The following is a 15,503-nucleotide window of genomic DNA, read 5'->3' on the forward strand; positions in this document are numbered from 1 at the left end:
CTTATTGAAAAATTTGTATAGTAAGTATGATTGATAAGAGTAACAGTTTCTTACAGGGAATAATATGTAATAGTAATCTCCAATCACTACAAGAAAACACGTCTATTGTCACGCTAAAGCGTGGCGAAAAGCTGAAAAAAGCGTGGCAATAGCTTTTCGCCACGCTTTTTGAGCTACCGCCACGCTTTTGAAAGGGTGACCTCTGAAAGGGTGGCAGTTGCTCTATCGCCACGCTTTTTTTAGCCTATCACCACGCTTTTTTTGCCACACTTTTTTATAAATGCCACTTTTAAAAGCGTGGCTGTAGGTGGGAGATACGACCACGCTTTTAAAGCGTGGCGATAGGGAGAGATACGACCACGCTTTTAAAGCGTGGCGATAGAGAGAGATACGGCCACGCTGTTAAAGCGTGGCGATAGGTTCTGTTTATATAATACACCACCAGGTTTTGTTCTTGAGCAATAAAACTGTCAGTTATTCAAATGAAACTAAAATAAGAATAAGCACTTACCTCGCTTTCTTGGTGCTCCATTATCCTTATGATTATTAACATCATCAGCAGCAATCAGGGTCATTCTAAAAGTTCTTTGCTTTGAATTTTTTCTTTTGAATTTTTTCTAGTGGCCACACTTACCGTTGTGGGGAGCAAGAAGCACTTTTGTATGAAGATAACAAACGTTCTCTTGAATTTTTTCCGCTTCTCCTCCCCTTCTACACTCATATCCAGCACATTTCTCGTCAAAGTCGCCAAGGAAATATTTTTGACACTGTCAAATATTTTCTTGTTTGTTGGATTCAGGTTGTTGTAATCAACCTTATCAGGAAAACGATTCCCTACAATATTTTAATAGCGAAAATCAGTCCAAAATGGTCAATTTAATTTTTTGGACACCAATGAACTGAAAATAAGCAGTAAGTGGAATGAAAGTGTATTACCTCTGTTGGTTATGCCGAGGGCAGCTATTACTTTTCGAGGAGTTATGTATATTTTTTCCTGGAGAATTTTTAGGCATCCTTTCTCTTCATCAAAGCGATCAAGCAATTCTTTCAACAGGGTGTTAGAGACGTTCATTTCTGGGACATTTGCCAGGGCACCAAATCCCATTTCTTCCACTATATCTTTTTTTCTTGACTCATTTTTCTGTACACTGTTGCTACTGCCTTTGTTTGGCATCTGCAATAATGAGTTTTCTGCAAGTTTTGAAACAGAATGTGAGGATATATTTATAATACAAAATAGATATTATTCGAATGAAAGCAGATAAATATATTTAATCTGCTTACGTTATAATGTGCCTTCTCCTTCATTGTTGCCATTTTCTTGTTGTGTTTTACTGTAATGAAAAATTTTGGTCAATACTTTATTGAATACATCAACAAGCACAAGCATGTATATCTTAATCAAGTTAATTAAAATGCCACAAGCCATCGAACCAAAACTCATTCATGCACAGAACTAAAATCACAAAGGCCACCGAACCGAAACTCATTCATGCACAGAACTAAAATCACAAAGGCCACCGAACCGAAAAATGTTCATGTGGTTAATAAATGATGATCAACTTTCAATCAACAAGAATAGTATTCTTCCATGCAAAAGAAGTACTGAAGATAGTAACAATCAATTTCAAAGCTCTAGTTAAATTATCCACACAAATAAGAACAAGCACGTATATCTTAATCAAATCAACATCTTCCAAAAGAAAAGTTTTTAAAATTTCATGAATTAGGTGTTCTTTGAAAATGAAATTTGCAAATTGGCTTATTTAAACACTCTTACTGAAACTTGATATCTTTCTTTAAGTATCAAGGTTAACTACCATTCGTGCTGAAATCTATCCAATATAATGAGACAATTTTACAGTAGTATGGCTTATCAAAGTGAAAGAGTTGTCTCTAATGTCAGTTGTCATAAACAAAACTCATTTACATCAAGTGTAACTCATGCTTAAAAAATTTGTAGAAAGGGAGATATTGTCTTGTTCTGTTTTGTAATGAAAAATTTTGGTCAATACTTCATTCAATACATCAACAAGTACAAGCATGTATATCTTAATCAAGTCAATTATAATGCCACAAGCCACCGAACCGAAACTCATTCATGCACAAAACTAAAATCACAAAGGCCACCGAACTGAAACTCATTCATGCACAGAACCAAAATCACAAAGGCCACTGAACCAAAAAACGTTCATGTAGTTAATAAATGATTATCAACTTTCAATCAACAAGAATAGTATTCTTCCATGCAAAAGTACTGAAGATAGTAACAATCAATTTCAAAACTCTAGTTAAACTATCCACACCAGTAAGAACAAGCACGTATATGTTAAAGCCCTAGTTACACTATCCACTGAATGGAACGAAAATAACAACAAATTTTATTCCAAGCCCTAGTTATACTGTAAAAATCATTCACAATAGTTCCATCTACTAAAAAAAGCAAATCAATCCAGTAAAATTAAAATGCAACTAGGAGAAACGCAACATTGCATGATTTCAAATGAATAGTAGTTTTCTCATACCTTTGGTAGTCTTTGTTGCTGTTTTCGTTCGTTTCTAGTTGTTGCTTGCGAAATCTTCTTCCATTTTCTTTCCAATAGTGGTTCCACAGAGAATGTGGATGTTGAGAGAGATTCGAAGAGAATGAGTGGTTTCGTGTATTGGTTTCGTGTTGAAGAAGATGCAACGTTTTTTCATAATATAATGAAGCACGAATGAAAAAGGAGAGCTTTCTTTCGTCTGGCGCGTGTTGTCACTCGCCATTTAATGCGCCTAATTCTATTTGAGCTTGGGCCAACTTGGTTATATGGTTATATGGATATGTAGCAGCCCTGTTTTTTATATTGCTCAAGATGATATTTTTTATGTATCTAAAGATTCAAGACGGCAAATACGTAACATCCCAAGTGAGTTGCACTCAAAAGTTACTCCATCATCAACGTTTTTTATGATTCTGTTAGAATAAACAACTAAAAAATTTTAGGGTAAAGTACTAAATTGGTCCCCTATGTTTGGGCGTAATCCTGTTTTGGTCCTTAAGGTTTAAAGTGTCCTATTTGAATTCAAAAAAGTTTCATTTAGCTTCAATTTAGTCCCACCGGAGGTCAAAGATAAATAATTAACGAAATATTCTACATGACAGCAGTATAAGAACAAGGTTGATAATCTGGAGAATAAGTACAAGCTCCAGAAGCACAAAATCAACTGTGGATGCATTAATACATTTATTTATCATTTTTCTTATAATAAAAATGAAATATTTTCTATAAAACTAAAAAATGTTAAATACATGTATTGATGCATCCAAGGTTGATTTTGTGCCTCTGGAGCTTATACTTATTCTCCAAATTATCGACCTTGTTCTGATAATACTGCTGTCATGTAGGACATTTCGTTAATTATTTATTTTTGACCTCACGGTGGGACTAAATTGAAGCTAAATGAAACTTTTTTGGATTCAAATAGGACACTTTAAATCTTAAAAACCAAAACAGGATTACACCCAAATATAAAAGACTAATTTAGTACTTTACCTAAAATTTTATTATTAAACTTTTTACATGAGAAAGAAGGAGAGGAAGAATAGATAGTAGTAAAATAGATATAGTGTGACTAATGGTTGAGTAAAAAAATTTCTTATATTAAATTTTTTTATGTAGTTATCTAGAGTATAAAGACTCCTAGATAATTATACACGTATTTTGAGTATACTGACATTAAATTTATTATGCTCATAACCCGAATATTCAGCATCTGATTTTTCTACAATTTCGCAGTTGTGTCATATTTCGAGTGTAACCAATTTTTTTTAGTTGTATCATATCTCGAGTATATAGTATCCAGTTTGTGTTATTAATGATTTCTTGGTCTGTGTACAGTATTAATTTGAATTGGCTTTTTTAAGTTAAAAGAGTACTTTTTTTTTCAAAAATAAAATAGTTTTATTCAATTTTAAATTTATTTGAATACATCTTTTAAAAAAAGTACTTTTATTTAAAAAATAAATTATTTACTTTTTCTAAAAGCTAACAATATCTTATTCTAAAAAAATAGAAGCAAAAAATATTTTTAATATTTAATTTTTTTAAAAAGCCTTTCTAAAATTGAAATAACTTTGTCTATTAATTTTTTTTTAAAAAATAAAAAATAAATATTTTTTTTTCAAAAGCCAATCGAAATTAACCAATTATATATATTTAAAATTATAATTTATCTATACATTATATATTTCAGTAAATATTATATTTAATTAATTTAAATAAAAATCTCTTATTTGGTTGCCATTTAAATTATTAGAAAAAATGTTCAATTAAAAAAGACCTTTCATTTTTTAGTATTTTTGAATAATAAAAATAAAATACTATAAAAATAAAAAATATTTTTATATTACAATTTATATTTTTTTAATTTTATTTAAAAAATATTTTTAATGTAATAATTTAAAAAATACTTTTATATTATTACACTTAAACATAATTATTAAGTAAAAAAAATATTTTTATATAAAATATCAAAATACAAAATTATTTTTAGTTTTTTAAGAGATCTTTTAAAAAAAATTACTTACAAAAATCTTTCGTTAAACTTCACTCAATCAAATTCATCACATGATTGAGTGATATGCTATTGTATCAAGAAATAGAAAAAATTAAATAAAAATTTAGAGAGAATAGAATATAAATTCTTAGAATTAAGATAAAAAAAAAATTAGAGTTTTTAATTACGTTATGCATATTTATATTATGATATTATATTTTTATTTATAGTATATTTTTTTAATTAAACTATAAATCCAATACTAATTCTAATATTGAGACTATTAGTTAAAATCCAATTTTTCTTGTTTTTTTTTTTTTAAAAAAAACCTAACGGTAGTGACTAGTAAGGTCTTGATCTTGTTTGGGACTTGGAGAAATAAACTTTGTGATTGTTGGAGCAAATAACGTCCTTTTCTATTTTATTTTTATTTCTTTGTCCTTCCTTATCAACATTAACGACTTTATTACGCCATTAGGATTTTATCAGGACTAGTGAGTTGTATCTAATTAATTGACCTAATGTCAAAAGTCATTGCCCCCATAAATGTCCACATAGTTTTTAATGTACGACATGACAAATCTCCTTTAATCAAACTTTTTCAAGGATTTTTTTTTAAATAATAAGGGTGAAGAATTATTATTTTTACTGATTTAATAATCTCTCATTAATATTTCTATCATATTATGTTGTATACATTTTAAAAATTAATTACTAAATTAATTACAACAAACAACAACAATAAAATCTTGTTCTACTAAATAAAATCGACTATATGAATCAAATCAGAGACGAATTTATGTGTGACAATGTAGGGGCAATTGCTTCTATTAAATTTTTAAAAAATTAATAGCAATTATATATGTGTAGAGAATTGTCCCCATTATAATAATTTATTTACCCCACACTTCAAAAAAAATTGTGTAAAAAATATTTATATTATTAAATATTAATACAATAATAAAAATTATTATATTATATAAATTCAAAACAAATATTAATAATAACTAATAAAAATCTAATTATTTAATTACCTAAAGTTAAGTTTAACTTTTTAAATATAAATAAGATTATTAGTATTTAATTCTTTTTTATAATATATATCATTTATTTATTTTTTATTATTTTATTTAATTTCATTTTGTTTATACATACATATAATATTGTTTTCGTTAAAAAAAAAACGTTTACTATAATATTATAAAATGTTAACTTTTCAATTGAATATAAAAAATTATTTAATATTTATTTAATAGAAAAAAATATATTATTTTGTCTATACCTATATATAAAGATAATTGTGGTTGTTTAATTTAAATTTTTATTTTTTTCACAAATTTTTTGTCTTTCTCACATAATTTTAGAAAAAATTTAAACACTAAAATAAAAAATTGTCAAAATTTTAATTTAGTTCATTCGAGTTATATTTTTTATAAATTTTTTAGCTATTGAGTTATAATTTTTTTGTATCATATAAAAAATAATTAATATTAATGTAATTTGACAGATATTAAATGTTTGATTAGGCACAAATATTAATAATAAATATAGCTCATGTAATATTACCGAAATATTGAAATGAAAAAAAATTAACTAAATTAATATACTTTTAGATGTATTAATTATATTTATTTATTAGAAATTTGATTAGCTAATATATTCTAAAATTTAAATATCTAAATATATTAATATTAATATTTTTTTATTATTTTGCTCGCACTTCTAAAATTTTCTGGATCCGTCACTAAATCAAACGATGTTATTGTGCTCTGTTATGTATCATGTGTATAGAGAGACCGTTTACATGTAGATCTCGTTTGACCACCTCATAGATAGTCTTCTTAGGTTTTCTTCTACCTTTCGCCCCTTGTCCATCTTCCATCTCATCTATCCTCCTAACTGGATGTTCTATCGATCTTCTTCTCACATGTCCAAACCACCTGAAACGCGATTCAACCATCTTTTTCACAATAGGTGCTATTCCAACTCTCTCCCTTATATCTTCGTTCCTTATTTTATCCAATCGCGTATGACCACTCATCCAACTCAACATCTTCATCTCTGCCACATTCAGCTTATGTTCGTGCTCCTCTTTAGCTACCCAACACTCCGTACCATAAAGTATAGTCGGTCTTATAGCGTGCGATAAAATTTACCTTTAAGTTTTAAAGGCACCTTTTTGTCGCATATAAAACCAGATGCATTCCGCCATTTTGATCAACATACTTGGATCCTATGATCTATATCCTGTTTAATCTCTCCATTATCCTGTATGACCCAAGATACTAAATCAATTACTTATATATAATAATTAAAATATAAAATTATATATATATCAGATTTGTAATTTTTTTTCTTTGTTTGTTTCGAGAAAGCTAAATTTCATTCATAAAAGGTGTAAGCTTAGTTGCATGTTCTTATCCGACACAAACTCCGTAAAACAATAGGCAATTCGAATCTTGGCCCATAGTATTTGTTTTTTTAAATTGACTTCACCACCATATGGTCGTACATCTCTTAATTAAAGAAAAACGTCTAAAATTTTTAAATAAATAAATATGTTTAATTAATACTTATTCAATTATCATAATGTATTATTTGAAGAAAAAAATTAATAATATCTGAATATTAGAAATTAAATAAACAATTATTTTAAATTTCTAAATTAAAACATCACTTTCTTTATCTCTTTTTTTAACAAATATTTTAAATCAATGAAGTATTAAATTGAAATAAAATGCTTGTTGAAGAAGAGATGATGATTTAATTTCGTGAAAAAGTTTAGGGACAGCAACTTTATTAAATTCTAATCAGTATGTAATTAGCAAAGAAAAGTCACAAAAATTTATGAAATTTCACACCAATCTCACACCATTAAAATCATCGTTAATGACTATTTGATAGTTACAAATCACAAAAATTGCTGGTTCCTAACACTTTTCTTATTTCATTGCTTACTGAGAGGATTGATGATGAAAGATTTTAGACAAATATAGAAGCAAGAGTCTTAAAATACTTAAACAATAGCCATCAACTTAGAACTACATGCATCCTCATCCGATAAAGAAGAGTGTACGAAATTTGTACCTCAAAAATGACATAAAAAAAGAAAAAGGATAACAATTTTAAGGGATTTTAGACAGTTGGCATCAATCCTCATCAGTCATCATCATCATCATCATCAATACATATTTTATTTGCATTTATAGATATGATCTAGATCCAACTACTCGAATTCTATATAATAATTGAGTTGACAACATTGACCAAACCACCATATTCAATCGTCATTGCATGTATATAAATAAATAAACTACAATGGCAAATAAACCCACACAAACCAAAACAATGGTTTCTTCTTTGCCATACCCCAAAACCTTCCTTCTTACACTTTTGTTCTTATCATTCTCTATAGTCAATGCTCTTGTTCCTAAAAATGAGACATTCAAGTATGAAAACTCAGGTGAGTTTGGCCCTTACATTGTAGAGTATGGAGCCAATTACCGAATGATAAGCATATTCACCTCTCCTTTCCAAGTTGGTTTCTATAACACCACCCCAAATGCTTTTACCCTAGCGCTTCGCGTTGGCCTCCAGCGATCGGAGCAGCTTTTCCGATGGGTCTGGGAGGCCAACAGAGGCAATCCCGTCGGCGAGGGTGCCACTTTCGCCCTAAGAGCCGACGGGAACCTTCTGTTGGCCGAGGCCAATGGAAGAATTGCATGGCAAACCAACACAAGCAACAAGGATGTTGTTGCCTTTAGGTTGTTACCAAATGGTAACATGGTGCTAATTGATTCCAAAGGGAAATTTGTTTGGCAAAGTTTTGATTACCCTACGGATACACTCTTAGTGGGCCAGTCTCTAAGGGCTCAAGGCCCATCAAAATTGGTTAGTAGGCTTTCGGAGAAGGAAAATGTTAATGGGCCCTATAGCTTTGTACTTCAGCCCAATGGGCTAGCCCTATACTACAAGAGCAAAAATTCTCCTAAGCCTATTATCTATGGCCTCCTTTCAACTAAAAACTTTTTCTTTTCCGAAAAAGGGTCATTGAAAAACGTGACACTTGCATCCGATCCAGAAAGTTTCACCCTTGGATTTGATTACTATGTGGCAAATCCTTCTAGTACTGGCACTAGGGTTATTGCTTTGCCGGTTAATAATAGCACATTGACATACCTTAGGCTTGAAATTGATGGCAACATTAGGTTATACACTTATTTCCTTGATGTGCGTGATGGGGTTTGGAAAGAGACATACACATTGTTTGATAGAGATTCTGATGAAGAAAGTGAGTGTCAATTGCCAAGTAGGTGTGGGAATTTAGGGTTATGTGAAAATAACCAATGTGTTGGTTGTCCTTTGGAGAATGGTATACTTGGTTGGAGCAAAGATTGTATTGTTAAGAGTGTGACTTCATGCAAGGCTAGTGATTTCCACTACTATAAGATTGAAGGTGTTGAGCATTACATGACCAAGTACAATGTTGGGGATAAGGTAAGTGAGAGCAATTGTGGGAACAAGTGTACCAAGGATTGCAAGTGTGTTGGGTATTTCTATCATAGGGAGAATTCATTGTGTTGGATAGCTTATGATCTACAAACACTTACTAAAGTGGCAAATTCCACACATGTGGGGTATGTCAAGGTGCCTAATAGTTAAGGAGAGACATCTATATAGTCCTAGGAAAAGGTGTTGGTGTTGGTGTTGATGTAATTGATGATGTGTTTCTATTTTGTATTTGTGGTTGTGAATTTATTCATTTCGTGCTAGTGATTTGGTATTGCAATAAGATGGGTTTAGCATATGTTCTCCATTCGGAGACATGCAACATGGAAATAAAATAAAATGTGTGTCATAAAATTGTAATTGTCTTGTATTCGTAATGCAATTCGTCTTTACTATATGCAATTTAAGTGCCTCACAATGGATAATTTATTTGTTATAATGTAATTTTTTTTAAAAACTTTACTTTTTAATCTTATTATTATTATTATTATTATTACTTTTTAGTTTTAACTTTTCTTTTTACTGAATTTTACTTACGTATTAGTATTTTTTTCTCTTTATAATATTTTTTAATCCAAAAGATTAAAGATTAATTTATTATAGATCTAAATTTTATTTAATAATTTGTCATTGACTTACTAACTGTTGTATACACAAACGAATTTTGAGCCTTGACATTTACTTAAGTGAACGAATGAGTAAAGACAAACTATTTAACTAACCTAAATTGATTTGAATTTTACCTATTATTTATAGTCAAAAACTAAACTAACTTTTTTTTTTTGTTGTACAACTGAAATAACTTTTTTCTTTGGTCAATAAACTGAAAATACGTTTTCTTTTATTTCATGAAATTGAAATAACTTTTTTTTGGGCAAATTACACCCTAAAACACACACACGCGCACACACACCGCTTTTCCTCCCCATAGATTCTATAACCACTTCCTAGCCTCAAACTAAAATTTGAACCCAATGTACTTTTTAAGCAAGGCATTTATCTATGCCACTCAACCAAGCCTTGCCATGCAAATTGAAATAACTTTCTTCTGTTTTTTTTTGGTCGATAAATTGAAATAACTTTCAAGGAAAGTTATAGTTGGTAGTGGGCTTGGACCTATCTTGACTGTGGACTCTTTATGGGTCCAGAAGTGTGGGCTTTATTTTAATGACAATTTCACAATTAAGGACGAAACTTCCAATTTTAGAGGCATTACCGCATTATTATATAATTTATAATTTTATTTTTTGTATCCAACTAATCTATTTTATCTAGTTCTTTAATTTAGTCTGTCACTCTTGTACCAATACCATAAAGTTAGAATCAATAGATACCAATATTAATTTAAGTAAATGTTATACCATTTAATAACTAGGTTCATATAACGTTTTAAAATTTCAATAATTGTATTATAAGTTCATATGCTATAAATCACTTTTAAGAAATTTTATGTTAATTTAAAATTGTTTGTTATACTATTTATGCTCTAAAAGATCAACATGATATATTTTTTTTCAAAATATACATGAATAAATAAAAATTCTTTAGTTACATATTTATTGATGTTCAATTGTTATAAAATTTAGTATAAATAATTTTCATTAAATGTTATTATAAGTTTATAGTTAGAATAACAGAATATACATCTTATAAAAATATGAAAATTTAATTTTATTTAAAAATTAACAATATATATATATATATATATATATATATATATATATATTGTAGACGAATCTAATCTTGTGCTTGGATTCCACAACGTTTGTCTTATTCAAATTTTTTTATTACTCCTACAGTCCTACCTGAGCTTAATTTGTATCAGTTATATGTTAAAAAAGATTGATAGTACTAAGCAATAATAAGCATCCCCATAGCATCACCAAAAATAAATTAAAAATAGATAAATTACTTAATGGAAAAAAGTCAATAATATAATTCTGATGCCTTCCACAGCGACAACTAGCTAGTATTATGTCAGATTAAAGTATTGGAGATTAAAAAAAGAAAAGTATAAATAAATAATGAAAATATTAAATAATATAAATAATAGATATATTGGATATTTATTTTATTAGGTATATAAATAGTTATTTTAATATTAATATTTAGATGATTAATTTGGTAGTATAATATATTTTTATTTAATTAGTAGTTATTTATGTTGTTTAAAATAGTTATTGTTTACCTAACACTCCTTTAAAAAAAGAGATATATTAGTTCGCAATGATGTACTTGCCTGCATCATGTTGGCATGAATTCGGTGCTACCCTTCTAATAAGTTATGATGACTTTCAAAATGATAATATAAGTTATAAGGTGCCTACCCTCTTTATGATAGGAAGAAGAAATTATATGAATTGCTTTGATAAGCTATTGACTTAAACGCCTAAAATTGACAAGGCTATTATATATCTTTTTTATATTTAAGTTGGCTTATCATTTGTCAAAATATTTGTTGAAGAATCAAACTGTAGAGGGGTTAATTAAGCTTTAATAATTTCCATGTATTGACTATATTGAAAGCTTATTTTTTTTTTTAATAGATCTTTCCTACTTATAATTTTAAACACATTTGTTAGAAAAATCTAAGAATATTTATATAATAAAAGGAGATATTAAGACTTTAAAAATGTCCAAAATTTCAATTTGAGAGAGATGCTAATTAAAAGAATAAATTTTTTAACTATGGTTTAAGGGAATCATAAGCTGAGCAGTGTCCGTAATAATAATATAAGAAATTTTTCACATACAAGTATTTTTTTATACAAGTTTTTATAAGTGCACATTTTTTTTCTTGCGCATATTCTTCTTCCTCTTCCTCTTCTTCTTCTTCTTTTCTTTCGTCTCTTGCCTTCTCTTTTTCATTTTTCAACCATTACTGCACATTTTTCTTCTTCTTCTTCTTCTTCTTCTTCTTCTTCTTCTTCTTCTTCTTCTTCTTCTTCTTCTTCTTCTTCTTCTTCTTCTTCTTGCCTTCTTTTTCTCCTTCTTCATTTACGTATTTTTCTCTCTGTTTTCTTTCTTCGTTATTCTCGATTTCCATTGTTTTTCGACATCAAGCTCTGAAATCATTTTTGAAGAAAAAGAAGCAGTAGAAGATGAGGAGGAGAAAGAGAAAGAGTTCTGAATTATGCATAAGGTGTACTTCAACGAATTTTGGGTGTATTTCTTAAATTCTTTGGGTGTAGTTTTTGCAATCCTTTGGGTGTATTTCTGTAATCCTTTCAGTATATTTCTATAATCATTTGGGTGAATTCCTGTAACCGTTTGGGTGTATTTCTGTAATCCTTTGGGTGTATTTCTGTAATCGTTTGGGTGTATTTCTGAAGTTCCATTATCTTCAAATTTGGCAAGAAACTCGTTTTCATGGTGGAAGAAGAAGAAGAGTCATTTATAATGCATGGTGAGTAGCGCGCTTTGGAAACAGGAAGTGATTGAATAACATGCGTTTATTTACTCTTGAATGTGGGAGTGTAATGCGTGTTTTTTGTTGTGCTTGTACCAACTTGTAAGACTTGTAAGCCAAAAAGACTTGTATGTGTAGCATGCATCTAACAATATATATACAAAAGCAATACGGAAATAGAAAAAATAGTTATTATATATACTATTACCATTAGATAAGAAAATCAACATTATTATTTACTTATACAAAATAAAAATGTTTATAAAAGAGTAAAAATGCGCACGACAGGAGAATAATATTTGTCTACATGCTTGTATAGTAGTATCAAATATTTTTTATTAAAAAAAAACAAACCGTTTGAAAACTTCTAGTAGAACATACTAGAGTTAAATTTCAATTTGACTCCTAAAATTTGGCCTGATGCTCAGAATCACTCCCATAATTTCGTTGGCTCCAATTAGAACCTCCATATTTACAATTGTGACTCCAGCTTGCCCCTGTGATCATCTTCGTCACCGGAATGCTGATCTAGCACAATTGCATGACATGGTGGACACTACTTAAACGACGGCCCATTGGTTTTGTGCGCAAAACCTTTAAAAACCATGTAGTGTAAGGGTTTTTTTTATGTTTGGCAGCTTATGATCGTCGTAGTGGAAAGAAAGAGAGTTTTAACCAACAAAAAACTGAAACGACGTGGTTTTCAAAGGGTTTGGGCGCAAAACCAATGCGCCGTCGTTTAAGTAGTGTTCATTGTGTCATGCAATTACATTAAACTAGCATTCCGGTGACAGAGATGATGGCAGGGGCAAGTTGGAGCCACAATTACAAATTTGGAGATTCTAGTTAGGGCCAACGAAATTGTAAGGGTCATTCTGAATATCGAACTAAATTTCAGAGGTCAAATTAAGATTTAACTCAACATACTATGCATTGTAAGTCAACTTCATGAGCTGCATTGAGTTATTGTTATGATCAATTATTCGTAGAAGGCGTGCACATGATATGTTTTGGCAAACATCAACGAAGAAAACCAAGTCACAATATTTATTATAACATCATTGACCATCATGGATTTGGTTCAATTCTTGTATATTTAATATCACTGAAAACTTTAAATTTTGTTTTTTTATAATTTTTTATTCATAAAAAGTTCCCTTAAAATTTAAAATTGAAGTTATTTGTTAATAAAAATATTTTTAAAAAAAATAGAAAATGTTGATGGGAAGAATAAGCATTTGTTGAAATAAGTAAGCGAGTCGTGTATTTTATTCAAACTAAGACTTTATTATTGTCATAATCGTGGAGTATGATGTAATACAAATTATTAAAAACAAAAGGGGATGACTGATCAATGAAAGGCTAAGTTTACTTTTCATATTTTGTTGTATCACAAATATAATAAAACATCCATCCAAAATCAAATCATTTGAGTTAAAAAAACAATAAAAGTAACCGATAGGAAAAGGAAACAACATAGAATGAAAAATTTAGAAGCTTTAAGGAGCGAGTAAGTAAGTAAAATTTAATAAAAAAATATTCGTATAATAAAATTAACAACTAAAATCAGCTACCATATATTTATATATAAATATATATGTTATTTAGTTTATTTTTAATATGTATTTTATATTTTAATATATATTTTATACGCATAACAAATTTTATTGATTAATTTTAATATGCACATACCATAATTGAATTCAATATATAAACAATAACAAATGTAGAATATAATCAACATAGCAACTTATCAAGTATTTCTTTTAATAGCATGTCTTAGTTACAAATTTTAGTATTGATAATTTTTTTAAATAAATATTTAAAAAAGAGTAATTTAAGAATAAAGTACATGTTTCTCCATCCCTCTCTTTATTTATGATTTTTCTTTTTATTTTTTCTTATTTTTTTCTTCTTTATTTTCAAATAATTTTATATATTTTTCTTCAAATGAATGTAATAAAACTTAAAGTGTACGTAAAGAATATGCAAAGATAAAAAAAATTGTGTTTTGTATTTTTTGATTGAAAAAATTATAAAAATAAAGCTAAATATATAGGTTGAAATTGTAATCGAATTAATTTTGTTGAGCTAGATTTATGGGCCGATGTAAAACTTTTTTGTTGTTGTCATGGACTAAAGTGGAATAGTAGTTTAATACGCAAGCTAGAGGATGAAAGATGTCAAGAACACCGAATTTATTGAGATTAAGATGGAAGGATTGAGGAGACAAAGACTTGGTAAAGATGTCAGCTAGCTGTGCAGAAGAAGGAATGGAGAGAAGTTTCATCACTCTAGTTTGAGCTTTCTGTCAAACCAAGTGACAATCAACCTCTAAATATTTGGCACGTTCATGAAAAATCAGATTAGCAGCAATATGAAGGGCACTCTGATTATCACAATATAAAATTGGTGGGCGGATAGGAGATATGCGTAAAAATTGTAACGCATTTAGTATCCATTGAAGTTCACAAGTTGTGTTGGCAAGTGCACGATATTCTGCTTCAGTGGATGAGCGGGTAACGGTAGTTTGTTTCTTGGTCTTCCAAGAGATTAAAGAGTTGTCTAAGAAGAAATAATAGCCTGTTAAAGATCGTCGAGTGTTAGGACATCTGACCTAATCAGAGTCACTAAAGTAGAGAAGCTAACTTTCTGATTCTCTTGGAAACAAGTCCTTTGTTGGAGTTAGTTTTAATATCGTAACAGACACTTGGTAGTTTGAAGATGAGAGTCAGTAGGAGATGTCATAAATTGACTTAATTGTTGAGTGGCATCCATGATGTCTGGTCGGATAGTGGTGAGATAGATAAGATATCCAACCAAACGGCGATAAACGAAAGGGTCAAATAGCATGGGATTATTGTCTTGATATAGTCCTGTGGCACTATCCATTGGAACAGAGGTGGTTTTAGCACCTAATAAACCAAAATCCTCCAAAAGATCAAGACAGTATTTTCTCCGAGATAAAAAAATTTTCTTCGCTGATTGAGCAACCTCAATACCCAAATAATATTTTAATGGGCCCAAGTCTTTAATTCGAAAGTGT

At 29.2% G+C, this 15,503-nt stretch overlaps 1 protein-coding gene across 1 annotated transcript; it reads left to right on the plus strand.

Moving 5' to 3' along the window:
* Positions 1–7,885: 7,885 nt before the first annotated feature.
* LOC130940350 (epidermis-specific secreted glycoprotein EP1-like) lies at positions 7,886–9,455 on the plus strand. Its single transcript, XM_057868460.1, has one exon. The coding sequence runs from the start codon at positions 7,888–7,890 to the stop codon at positions 9,199–9,201; it is 1,314 nt and encodes a 437-aa protein (XP_057724443.1). The 5' UTR covers positions 7,886–7,887; the 3' UTR covers positions 9,202–9,455.
* Positions 9,456–15,503: the final 6,048 nt, after the last annotated feature.

The sequence above is a fragment of the Arachis stenosperma genome, chromosome 7, assembly GCF_014773155.1.
Source record: "Arachis stenosperma cultivar V10309 chromosome 7, arast.V10309.gnm1.PFL2, whole genome shotgun sequence".
NCBI classification, from domain to species: domain Eukaryota; kingdom Viridiplantae; phylum Streptophyta; class Magnoliopsida; order Fabales; family Fabaceae; genus Arachis; species Arachis stenosperma.

Coding starts and splice junctions, on each gene's coding strand:
- LOC130940350 (XM_057868460.1), top strand. CDS start 7,888: ATGGTTTCTTCTTTGCCATACCCCAAAACCTTCCTTCTTACACTTTTG.